The sequence below is a fragment of the Crocuta crocuta genome, unplaced genomic scaffold (genome assembly GCF_008692635.1).
Source record: "Crocuta crocuta isolate KB4526 unplaced genomic scaffold, BGI_CrCroc_1.0 scaffold36, whole genome shotgun sequence".
NCBI classification, from domain to species: domain Eukaryota; kingdom Metazoa; phylum Chordata; class Mammalia; order Carnivora; family Hyaenidae; genus Crocuta; species Crocuta crocuta.
Window position 1 is genome coordinate 3,817,617 of NW_027532203.1, and position 12,121 is coordinate 3,829,737.

Consider the following 12,121-nt stretch of genomic DNA (forward strand, 5'->3'; position numbering starts at 1 on the left):
GGCCACATTGTTTAACCTCAGGCAGGCACTCCCTGACTTAGAAACCCCCGGTGTGAGCCTCCCATCCGTGTGTGCATGTCAGCTTCCTCTGCCTGCCATTCCCGCTGAGCACTGGGGGGTCCAGCAGGGCTGAGGAGGCGCAGTCACTCCAAGTCACTGGCTTGCCTGCTTCTGTGCTGGGCAGTGTGGGCTGCGGCCAGGGAGGGGGGCTTGGACTCGAACCCCTGCCACCCCCATGACCTCTTCTCAATGGCTGCGGCACCCATTTCCCCTACGAGAGCAGGATGCTTAAAAGGGCGGTTTGCTCATGAAAGCTTGTTATAATTGGGTTGGAAGAACAGCCCGAGTGGAAGATGGCTTAGTCAGACTGCTGTGGACTGCGGCCCTGACCGGCGTTACAATTCCAGCACTACACAAATATGTTTCCCAGATGTCAAGGGACCAGGAAGTGCTGTGTTAGTACAAGATGGAACCTTTGGGGACTTGCACCCTCTTTTACATAGAAGGCAGGGACCAGGGTCCCCTTCCTCTCACAGCCGGGGAGCAATACCACTGAACCCAGTGTGTGACTGAATTAGGAACTGACCACACAAGCGTCGTGTGGGTGGGGGTATGAGTGTGCACGAGCACATGCACACACACGTGCACACATGCTTTCTCTGCACATTAGCGTTCTCTAACTTTACCTGCTCTAGACTGGCCGTGCCTACGGGAAGCAGAATAATCATGCTTAGTTTGTTGTTAACATAGGGAAGCTCCAGAACTTGCATCTGCGGCTCCTTTATCAAGGCTAATTTATATGTTCCAGTTTGATACATCATTTCCACCATTTTGCTTTTACCCTATTTAAAAAAAAAGGGGGGTTCAAATTAGGTAGAAGAGTCACATATTTGCATGCACATGTATGTATACTGATTTTTTTGCAAAACATGAGTATCTGCATTAACACTAAAGGCATGGGTAAAATAAAAACAATAAAGTACACCCTTTATTACTTTCCTTTGCAAAGGTTATGAATTTTTTATTTTAAAATAAATCATTATTGAAAAATGACATCATAGGATCATTTTCTTTGTTGATCCAACTGGAGGCTCTCTAGGAGAAAAGTAATGCGGATAGTTCTGTTGTGCTGAGAAAACAGCCCCAGCACACGTGGCGAGAATGCATGGATAGAACAGGGGGGAAAGGGCAGGCTCTCTTCTCTGCGAGAGAGGTCCCAGTGTCCGAAGGCTCCAGTGAGGGGCCCTGTGAGAACGGTTACTGTCGCTTCCTGAGGAAAAATGAAAATAAAATACATAGGAAACACAATAAAGGGAACCTATGGAGGAGTCCCTTGGTGGCTCAGTTGGTTAAGTGTCCAACTTCGATCAAGGTTGTGATCTCGCAGTTCATGAGTTTGAGCCCCACGTGGGGCTCTGTGCTGACAGCTCAGAGTCTGGAGCCTACCTCTGATTCTGTGCCCCCACCCCCACCCTTCCCCCATCCATGCTCTGTCTCCCTCAACAAACAAACAAGCAAATAAACAAACAAACAAACAAACATTAAAAATGAAAGAAACCTACAGAAACCTAGGCCAGTATTTTCACTGAAATGTTCTAAATTATCCTTAAATTATTATTGCATTCTCCAGAATTTATCATCAGTCTGAAAACAAAATACTTACCTCACTTAGCTGAAAAGGGGTTTTAATTGTCTCTCTTTCCCGAAACTTATTTTGCCATTGTCCTTTGAAATATATGGCATTCACCAGGACCATTACACAAGAAGGGTCAATTGTGCCCTTTCCAAAGAGGTTTGTGACTTTTCCTTATAACAATGATTTAAAAAAAAAACAGATAATATATTTGGATTAGAATTTGGGTTTATTGATAACAAAGAGTTGAACAGTCAGTAGAAATCTGGAACAATTTCTCTTTTTATTTTTTTTTAATGTTTATTTACTTTTGAGAGAAAGACAGAGCACGATCAGGGAAGGGGCAGAGAGAGAGGGAGACACAGAATCCGAAGCAGGCTCTAGACTCTGGGCTCTCAGCACAGAACTGGACGAGGAGCTCAAACCCGCGAACTGTGAAATCATGACCTGAGCCGAAGTCAGAAGCTTAACCGACTGAGTCCCCCAGGCGTCCCTGGAACCACTTCTTTTTTAAGGCTAGTTATAAATTTGAGATGCCAGAAGAACCCCTTTATCTCCTGACCAGTTAGGCTATCCTTGTCAAATGAAGTTTATGTCAAAGAATTGAGTGCTTTTTTACTTCTAATCAGAAGGAGGCATCCAGAGAGTAGCTCATATATCAGCTAATGATCAACTTGTCTTATACAAGTTATATCCTATGCCTTCCTATGCATTACTGCTTATTTAGAATATCTTTAATAATTTCTTATGGCTTCCCTTTAAGTTATCAGAGTTCATACTTACCAGCACCTCATCACACCCATTCAAAAGATTCACTCATTCTTACAATGTACTAGCAATTCGTGTATCACAAGTATATACCAACACTTAAAGTAAATACGTATCTAAAAGTCAGAATTTATAAAAATGTACAAGATGTTTACTGCTTTGTTAATATACTGATCAAACTGAATACGAAGCCCCCTTGGTGCACCTTGGTGCATTGCAATTTTCAAAACCTTTATGCAATATAATCTATCAATAGGAAACAGAAGGAAATCTGGAACATCAGATTTGAAGCTTAATTTTTCCACTACTGTTCTAAGTAAATTAACAGATCTGAAAATTTGTGGACTTTTCCAAGTATTTTCTAACTTAACACAAAGAACTGAATAAATACATATTTTAATTTTGTCACCTATTACTAAACTTGAATAACATTATCAGTCCACCAATCAACAAAATACCGTTGAGAGTTTACTAATAAATGAAATAATGAGATACAAATATGTTAGAGACAGTCTTTATGCTCAGAGAAGTATTTAGTTTATATTTCTGATATGTTCTTCATAAATGGAATTAGCTTTAATTTAATACTTTGATGTTATTTCATCCTAATTGTATTCCTTAATAAACTTTATTTCTCCTATATCAAGGAATATAATTGTCTACATTCATAAACCTCAGAAACTACTGGTACGATGAGTTGATGGCATAACCACAGAGATGGGGATTATTTCAGCATGGTACTTTGTGCGTCTCTAGTGGGATATAACCTAAGGACAAAAAGCACTCCAAACAACACCTTACGCTACTGTTATATTTTATTAGTATTGTTATTTTGAGACTGTGTATATTGTTGAATGAAGTGATTTTGCAATAATATTGGTGATACTGGAATCTGGGATTTTTGACACAAGATAAAAGGGAAAAAGATGCAAAAAAGGGAGGGGTGTAAAGTAAAAATCTCATGAACCTGAATTTGAATTGGTCATATCAGCGAGAAATTATGCTGTATTTCACCTAAAAAAAAACATATTCACTGAGAAGGCCTTTAAACAATGACCATGCCAGTATCAATGAGAACTCTTGTACCCAGACTGTGGTCTCTAACATCATTTCTTATCAAAATGATCCAGGATTCCCATGAGGAATCTAGGTCAGCAGCAGGACGTGAGTCTGGAACATCTGGTCAGATCAGAAAGCAAAGAAATCATCAAATTCCGCAAGGGCAGAGTTGAAAGGACTTAAGAGCCAAAATACAGATGTGACCCCTGACTGAAAGGGGACAGAACTGAAACATCTCAAAATGTTTAAATTTCTGAATTCACAATGACACTTTAAAAAGAAAACTCAGGGCACCTGGGTGTCTCAGTTGGTTAAGCATCTGACTCTTGATTTTGGCTCGGTCATAATCTCAGAGTTCGTGGGATTGAGCCCCACGTCGGGCTCTGTGCTGACTGAATCCCCTGCTCAGGCGCTCGCTCACTCACTCGCTCTCTCTCTCTCAAAATAAGTGAACAATATTTTAAAAAATCTTTGAGGAAAAAGAGAAAACTCGGATGTCTTTGAGGATGCTAGGAGGCAGTAAAAGTTGTTTCAAAAACTGGTACCGAACAGAAAGAATCTGGCATCTTGTTTTTGTTTTTCTCATAGCAACCGTACTTAGAATAACCAAATATTTCACAAGAAGTGTCTCATGTTCCAGATTATTAAGAAGGAACACAAGAATTGGAATACTGCAACTTTATAACCCCCAGTGAAATAATGGACCTGAGCAATTGCCATCACAGGCCACTAACATGATTAAAAAAAAGGAGAGAGGCATCCAGATATTATTTCTTTCCCGATGGAAACACAACACCTCCAATGAAGCATATTCATCAACAGTAAAAAACAAACAAGCAAAGCCCACAAGAATCGTATCGAGTTTCTAGGTCTAACTGCCAATTTGTAAGAAATATAAAAACAGAGGAAGGGACATTTCAAACTGTATTCACCATCATGTGGACTATGAGAAACTGCAGGCAAACATCTTCAACAAACTTTCAATAAGGATAAAAGGAGGGGGAGTGATTAGATCAAAGGAGATGTAAAGGGATTTCTTTAGGCAATAAGAGTGCAGTTTATAACGGACATCCCTGGCAAGAACTGTAAGAAAAGCTGAATACATTTTTTTTTTTAATTCTGCCCTGGGTTGTCTGTGAAGAACCGCTCATCATAAGCATTGGAGAGGCTGACGGTCTGAGCGGAAAGTGACTAAAAGAGACACAGCAGCTGAGCAGAACTGTCAACATTATTAAAGGATTGGGAAAACCAAAAACAGAGTTCAGGGGCATCTGGGTGGCTCAGTCGGTTAGGTGTCTGACTTCGGCTCAGGGCATGATCTCACAGTCCGTGGGTTTGAGCCCCGCATTGGGCTCTGTGCGGACAGTTCAGAGCCTGGAGCCTACTTCGGATTCTGTTTGGTATCTACTAAAATTAAATATACACATATCTTATATGATCAGCAGTTTCATTTCCAGGTATCATCCAAAAAAATTACAGACAGTATATGTACGAAAAGATGTGTATCAAAATGCTCATAGCAGTGCTGTTCATAATAGACCCAAACTAAAAATGTTCCAAGTGTTCATGAAGACTCAGTAGAACGGATAAATATATTTAGGTATTTTCAGAGAACAAAACAGACATCAATGAAAATGAACAAACTATGCAACATGTAGTTACATGGATGAATCTCACAGAATGCTGACCTTAAAAAACCCTAAACACATGCTTTATGATTCCAATCGCATGAAATATTAAGATAGGCAGAACTAATATTTAGTAAAAGAGGTCAGAGAAATCTTAATGCTTGGCAATAGGGTGGGTAGGTTTCTGGCAGGAAACCGGAGAGTGGCCTTGGAGGGTGCCCTTCCTAGTAACTAATGTTTCATTTCTCTGACCTGCTAGAGGTAGAGGGGGGTTGCCAGAGGGCATTCGCTTTTGTGATAATTTCTGCTTTGTGATAATTCATCAAACACCAAACACATAATATATGAACTTTTCTATAAGTATATATATTTCAGTCAAAAAAGTTTATTTTAAAAATCCAGAANACATACTGCTCTTGCTTTCGGCTCAGGTCATGATCCAGGGGTCTTGGGGTCAAGCCCCATATCATCCACCCCACCGAGCATGGAGATTAAGATTCTCTCTCTCCCTCTCTCCGCCCCCCCTTCCCCCGCTTGTGTGCTCTCCCTCTCTCTCAAAGTAAACTAATAAAATGAAATAATCAAGATGTAAGAAACGTATTGACCAACTGCAATGTATAAATGTTATTTGGGTCCTGATTCAAACAAAAACCAGACAATTGAGGAAATACAAAAACTCGCTGCACATTTGTTAATATGAAATCATTATTTTAAATGTTCTATATGTAATAATGGTGCCGTGGTATTTTTTTCTAAATAATTTATATCTTTGAGAGAAACAACCAGAAAAAAGATGACATCTGGGTCTTGTGGAAGAGGCAGTGAGAAANAAATACTAAATCTGCTAATTATTAAATAAATATTTGACAATTAGAAGGTTTATTTTAAAATTATGAACAAATAATCCAGTGAAGAAATGGGCAGAACACATGAAGAGACACATCTCCAAGGAAGACATCCAGATGGCCAACAGACACATGAAACAATGCTCNTCTAACAGAGGACAATGGGGGAGAAGAAGGGAAAAATAGTTGGGGAGAGGGAAGGAGGCAAACCATGAGAGACTCTTGAATACTGAGAACAAACTGAGGGCTGATGGGGGTGGGGGAGAGGGCAAGGGGGGTGATGGACATGGAGGAGGGCACTTGTGGGGATGAGCACTGGGTGTTATGTGGAAACCAACTTGACAATAAACTATTTAAGAAAAATAACATAAAATAAAACCATGAAAGGTGGATTTAAATTTAATTAAATATAATTACAGAATGTGCAAAACTTCTATAAAGTATAAACACTGTTCTTCTCATTTACAAAACGACCTGGCTTAGTTCATATTCAGGACAAATGACTGTAAAGAATATTCCAAAATACTCCCCTCTTTTCCTCCATTGTTAACCTGCCTACGTTAGGTCCTAGACATCACCCAGCTTCCTTGTTAGCACTGACTCAGGGAGTTTATCAAAGCAATGCAAATAAAGTTTTAAGACACCCATGGGACTTATTCTTACCATTAGTTTTACTTTCAACCCAAGCATTAATAGTTTTCCTCGTTTCTTCCGGAGCCCGTTCAAAATCAACAGTTTGTGGCGCAGTCTGATACAATTTCTCAGAACATTTTAGATATTGCTGTAAAAGGAAAGGACAAGAGCACAACACAAAAATAGTGTAAGGGAAGCAAAAGCCTGCAGCTCTATGTGTTCTAAAAATCACAACACCCAAGGGCACCTGGGTGACTCAGTCGGTTAAGCATCCAACTCTTGACTTGGGCTCAGGTCACCATCTCATGGTTCATGAGTTTGACCCCCAAGTCTTGGGCTCTGAGCTGTCAGCTCAGAGCCTGCTGGGGATTTTCTCTTTCCCTCTCTCTCTCTGCCCCTCCCCTGCTTGTGTGCACTCTCTCTCAAAATAAAATAAAACTTAAAAAAAATAAGTAAAATAAAATCACAACACAGAGACAAAAGCAGCTCTGAAAGGAAGCCGAATCCATGTGTACATGTTCTTAATACAACAAATGGATTTAAACAAATCAAAAAGCTTTCTAAAAGGTATGTTCAGGAGTGTTTGGTTGTTTCCTCTGGCCTATCATTGGCGTTCTTGCTCTAAAATGCTCAAAGCAAAATGGCAAGTCACAAGTTACGCCCACTGCCCTGTCCTCACAAAGCAGACAAATGGGGGTCACTGCCCTACATTCTAGAAGGGAAAACTAAGGACTAGAGTGATGAAGTGATTAAGGCCCAGTGATTACATTCTGCTTCTTAGAAGCCTAACAGAAGGCTTGATCTCTCCTTGGTATGTATATCAACCTCCCGGAAAGCCACTGTAATTAAAATGGTAATGATAGTCTCTGCTGTACATAATTGACATTTTTTCAACTTTATGTAAAATATGAACAAAAATAACTTAAGGAATTCACTATTTTATTCACTTATACTAGTAATCCAAATAAAAATAGTGTGCAAATACAGCATAAAGAACTGAATCCTCTCTTATAACCAAGTTCCCACACTGGACCCAATATGACATTCTGCACCCACCACTGATTACCACCATTCAGTCATATTCAGGCTTTACCACTTAATTATCTCTGTGACCTTTGTTAACTTGACTTTTCAGAATCTGCCTCACAACTGTAGAATTAATGGCAATTTTGTAGTTCTATTAGGACTATGCAGCAATTAATGTGATAAGACCTATAACATATTAAGTAAACGGCACATATTAAACACTCAATAAAACTACATACTGTTGGGAGATGCTATAAATAGTGTTAGAATCTTGAAGCTAGAAAGAACTTAAGTCTAATCCTCTCATTTTAAAGATAAAGATGACTTTATCTTTAAAGGGAACAGAATCCACATCTCTTGGCTCCCAGTCCGGTGTACTTCCCACTGATTCTTAGTACTCTGCCATTAAAGACCTTTGAAGAAGGGGTGAGAAATGTATTTTGTTTTTTCCTGATCCACAAGAGAATTCTTAACAACTTTGTTTTGTGCTTCATCCCCGACCTTGCTTCTTGGACAACTTTGGTGGTTTTTGCAAAAATAAAATGTTTATGTGGTATTTCACAACTTTAGATAGGATTTTGATAAAACCATTTCACTGAAACTCTAAGTCAGCTCAGAATTTAATCTCTTACATACTAATGCCATGTGGCTCTTCTCACTCCTCACTTATTTTATGGTTTGAAACTTAGGGGATGTCCGGAGAGCTGTGGACCACTATTCCAGACGGACTTACCTGATGGAACACCATCGCCTTTGCCCCATAGAGTCTGTTGGCCATGCTGAGGGTATAGTTAGAGTGTGGCTGGTTAATTTGAGAGAATAAGACTCCAAACTCTGAATGAATCCTTCCAGCTCGGCTGCACTGAAGCATCAGTAAACAAAAAATGGAGTATTAAGTTGCTTGATTTCTTGCCACTGGAAGGTTATATAATGTGAAAACAGTAAGTAGGGAGCAAGGCAGCTGCCTCTGAATAAAGGGGTAAAGAGCACTAGCAAACATGGAGCTGGAGAGTTTAAAGCAGGTTCCTTCTCTAGATTCCCTCCCACATGGCAATCTCAGCACTCTGACCTTAGTCACAGGTGGGGTGCGGAACTGTGAGCTCTTGCAGAACACACAAGCACTCGTTGGGCCCAATGGCTTAGTCCAAAAGCACAAGGTTTCATAGAGAGACCCCAGTGGGGTCTTCAGGGTGACGATCCAAGTTTTGCTGCCGTCCCTGTACCTACAGATTCATCCCTATCACGCTCCTTTCAACTCTCTGTGTGACCATGTAACTAAACACTTCCACCCTTCGCTGAACTGACCTCACTCACCCACCAGATCCATTCCCAGGAGCCATTCTGTTAGACCTATGGCTTGGACGCATCCAAACGCAAGGACATTACTGGGGCACACCTATGTTCCCGAAAGCAAAGTTTCCCAAGCCACGAGCTTTAATCTCCTCACAGCAAGCTGGGTTCTGCAAGGCAAGTATTTTCTGAACCTGTATATATTTATGTGTTGCCTCAAACAATCACAATCAAACATGCTACCATATTATGTGTGCAATCCATATAATTTTGAGGCCAAAAAGGAATTCTCTGACTAGAAAGGAGCAGGAATCATAGTCCCAGGCAATGTGGGCTAAGCAACAGCAGGCCCTGTTTTCTTGGGGCCTAACCAGAAGGCAAAGCATCAGGGTCCTCTCTCAGTGACCCCACTGAACAACTCTACCACCTCACAGAGGAGGCTGGGAGACTCAGTCCCATATTGACATGTATGTCGCATTCCATAAAAGAACAGAAAAAGTCTGAGCAAGAATGACAATAAGATGTGTGATAAAATCTGGGGGACTTTAATAGTTACTGTAATTATTATTATTACGTTAGCTCTATAGGCTGTAGCAATTATCACGAAGACTAAAGGACTAGACCAAGGGAGACTATGCTGCTTGGTCCTTTAGGCGCCAACGAGGGCCTCTGCTACTGAGCCCCCACCCTGTTAGTTCCTGGCGCTCTCACGCTGGAGAGCACTTGACAGACAGGTCAGCAGTGATGCTATCATACCTTAGCTGAGTCCCTGAATTCTGGTTTCAATGGTTCTGCAATACGATTAAAGTGAAGCACCTAGGAAGGAAACAGAGGGCTCGGTTGGTATCAAAGGCAACAGACAGTTTATAAAAGTGAATATTTACAAGTTATCTGTCTTTCTGTTTCGGAAAAAGACCAACGATAACGGCTAACATTTCGTGATGTCACATTCCGAGTACTGAACTAAGCTTTTGCATCTCTTACTGGATGCCGGCAACAGCTTTGTAAGTAGATACTATTATCCTCATTCATGCTAAGGAAAGTGAGCGCAGGAGCGAGGTTCCCTGACAACTGCCTGCCCGTCTGCAGGGATGGGGCTCTTACGATGAGGCTCCTCTGCCCCCTCCCCTCCTGTTCCCAGGCCCTTCACTGTGATGGTGACCATCTGGGGTCAGGTAAAACATGACACGGTGTCCCTTTACAATACCTACTTTAAGGCAAGAAAATCATGAAAGTGCATCAAAATATGGAGTAAAGAAGTAAAGGACAAACAATAATATGATGTGCAAGTACCCAAGGAGTTGTTAAGCAATACTCATCTAGACTTTCCACAGCAGTCAAAAACACATACAATGGAACAATCACTAGGTGGCAGCCTTTGTAACTGGAAAGTCACCCTTTTTTTCTGTTTCCCTAGGTGTAAAATAGGGATAAGACTCTCTACCTGCCACATAGGGCTGTTGTGAACTTCAAATGTACTAATGAATATTTTTTTTTAACTTGAGAGCTTTGATAGTGTTACTATGTTTCGCTATCAGTTACAATCCTGGAGGGCAAGAATAGCACCACACACGTGTTCTCTGTCATATTTAAATCATTGAAAAAAATGAACTCTAAAAGAAAACTGCAGAAACGTGTGCACGGGAGCACCAATGGAAAGGAAGAGACTGTATTGCATTTGTTGTGTTATCTGCATTATAATTATTGCATTATTTAAGCCATTACTCTAAGAAATATGATTTTTCTCAAATGTGTTTCTCTGATCCCAAAATGGCAGAATTTCCTTGGAATCAAGATGTGCGTATTTGGCTGACCCAGATGGGTGCATAGAAGATGCACAGGCTCTGGGGAGATTTCTGCTATGTTCCATACCTTCTCTATCTGCCCTGCACTGTTTCCTCTGGCACCAAGGAGGACCATACTTAGAGCATAAAGCAGACTCAACGGCGAAAAGAAGACGTTTTCTCCTATGTTGTGACTGTTCAGCTCTTTGAACACATCAAGGCAAAATTCAACGCTCGCTGTGCTGAGAGAATCCATTTTATGCCCGTCACTACCTGAGAACACACAGAGGGAAAAAACATCTCAGGATATCACTTGGAAGTACAGATAATATAGACAGTTCGGTTATTACATTTCACGAATTTAAGAGTCTGAGCACACTGCTTCATGAAAGATTACATAGTTGTGGTTTTTGAGAAATCCCTAAATGCTAGAGGAGGGAACTCACAGCGGTGGCAGATTCTAATGAATAGAAGATTGACTGCCCCTTTCAACCAGTAGTTCAAAGCTGTCTTGCTCTCATTTGTGTACATTTATAAGTAATTGTTCTGTGGCAAAAGAGCGGAAGGAATTAGGTCATCATGCTTTTAATGTCCATGCAGTAAGGTCCTCCTCATCCTGAAATTTGTACAGAAAAGTTCTCTGGCTGCACAAAGTCACCCAAACACTTTAACACTGGATTGCCCACCTGCACAGCCTCAGAGGAGATCACTTTTCTCTTTCCAGGTGCCTTCAAGTTCTCCCCAGACAGCATCGTAAAAAAATTGATTACCTGGTATTTAGCCCTTCCCTTCCCTTCTTCTGTGCTGATTACCTGGTGTTTAGCCCTTCCCTTCCCATCTTCTGTGCTGTGAAGAACACAGACTTAATGAATCCACTTTCATGTAGCCATGCACTTCAGAGAAGGCTTCATGCTCTCCATACCCCAGGAGCAAGCCTTGACTGGCTTAAGCCAGTTGAGGTAATCCTGTCTCCTGCATCAATGACTAACTGGGCACAAACTTTGAGTTATATTCTCAGGATCCAATGTACCACACGGTGACTCTTGTTAATACAGTATTGTATAGTTGAAAGTTGCTGAGAGAAGATCTTAAGCATTCTCCCGCACACACAAAAAGTTAACTATGTGAGGTGATGGATATGATCTTGGGAATCATTCCATGATGTTTATGTATATGAAATCATCACATTGTACCCTTTAAATATATACTATTATATCCGTCAGCTATTCCTCAATCAAGTTTGGGGGAAAATAAATAAACAAAATTTTTTAAAATCAGAAGGTGCCGTGATTCTTGCCAATAAGGACAAAAATTCATTATAGGGCTTCTAGAAGAGGCTTCCCTCTGAGAGAGAGAGAGAGAGAGAGAGAGAGAGAGACTCACAAGAGGAAGCCAGCCCTTCAGGATTGTTTTGTCTTGTGACCACTATCACAGCAGTGACTGTGTGACCGTGAC

At 40.8% G+C, this 12,121-nt stretch overlaps 1 protein-coding gene across 1 annotated transcript in view; it reads right to left on the bottom strand.

Moving 5' to 3' along the window:
• SERPINB11 (serpin family B member 11) overlaps nucleotides 1-12,121 on the bottom strand; it is a 68,603-nt gene that overhangs the window by 2,222 nt on the left and 54,260 nt on the right. The window contains exons 3-8 of the mRNA XM_077777627.1: nucleotides 10,755-10,939; nucleotides 9,639-9,698; nucleotides 8,326-8,454; nucleotides 6,597-6,714; nucleotides 1,664-1,806; nucleotides 687-842 (exon numbers count right to left, since the gene is read on the bottom strand). Of these exons, the coding sequence (XP_077633753.1) occupies nucleotides 687-842; nucleotides 1,664-1,806; nucleotides 6,597-6,714; nucleotides 8,326-8,454; nucleotides 9,639-9,698; nucleotides 10,755-10,939 (791 nt within the window). The remainder of the gene's footprint in view (nucleotides 1-686; nucleotides 843-1,663; nucleotides 1,807-6,596; nucleotides 6,715-8,325; nucleotides 8,455-9,638; nucleotides 9,699-10,754; nucleotides 10,940-12,121) is intronic.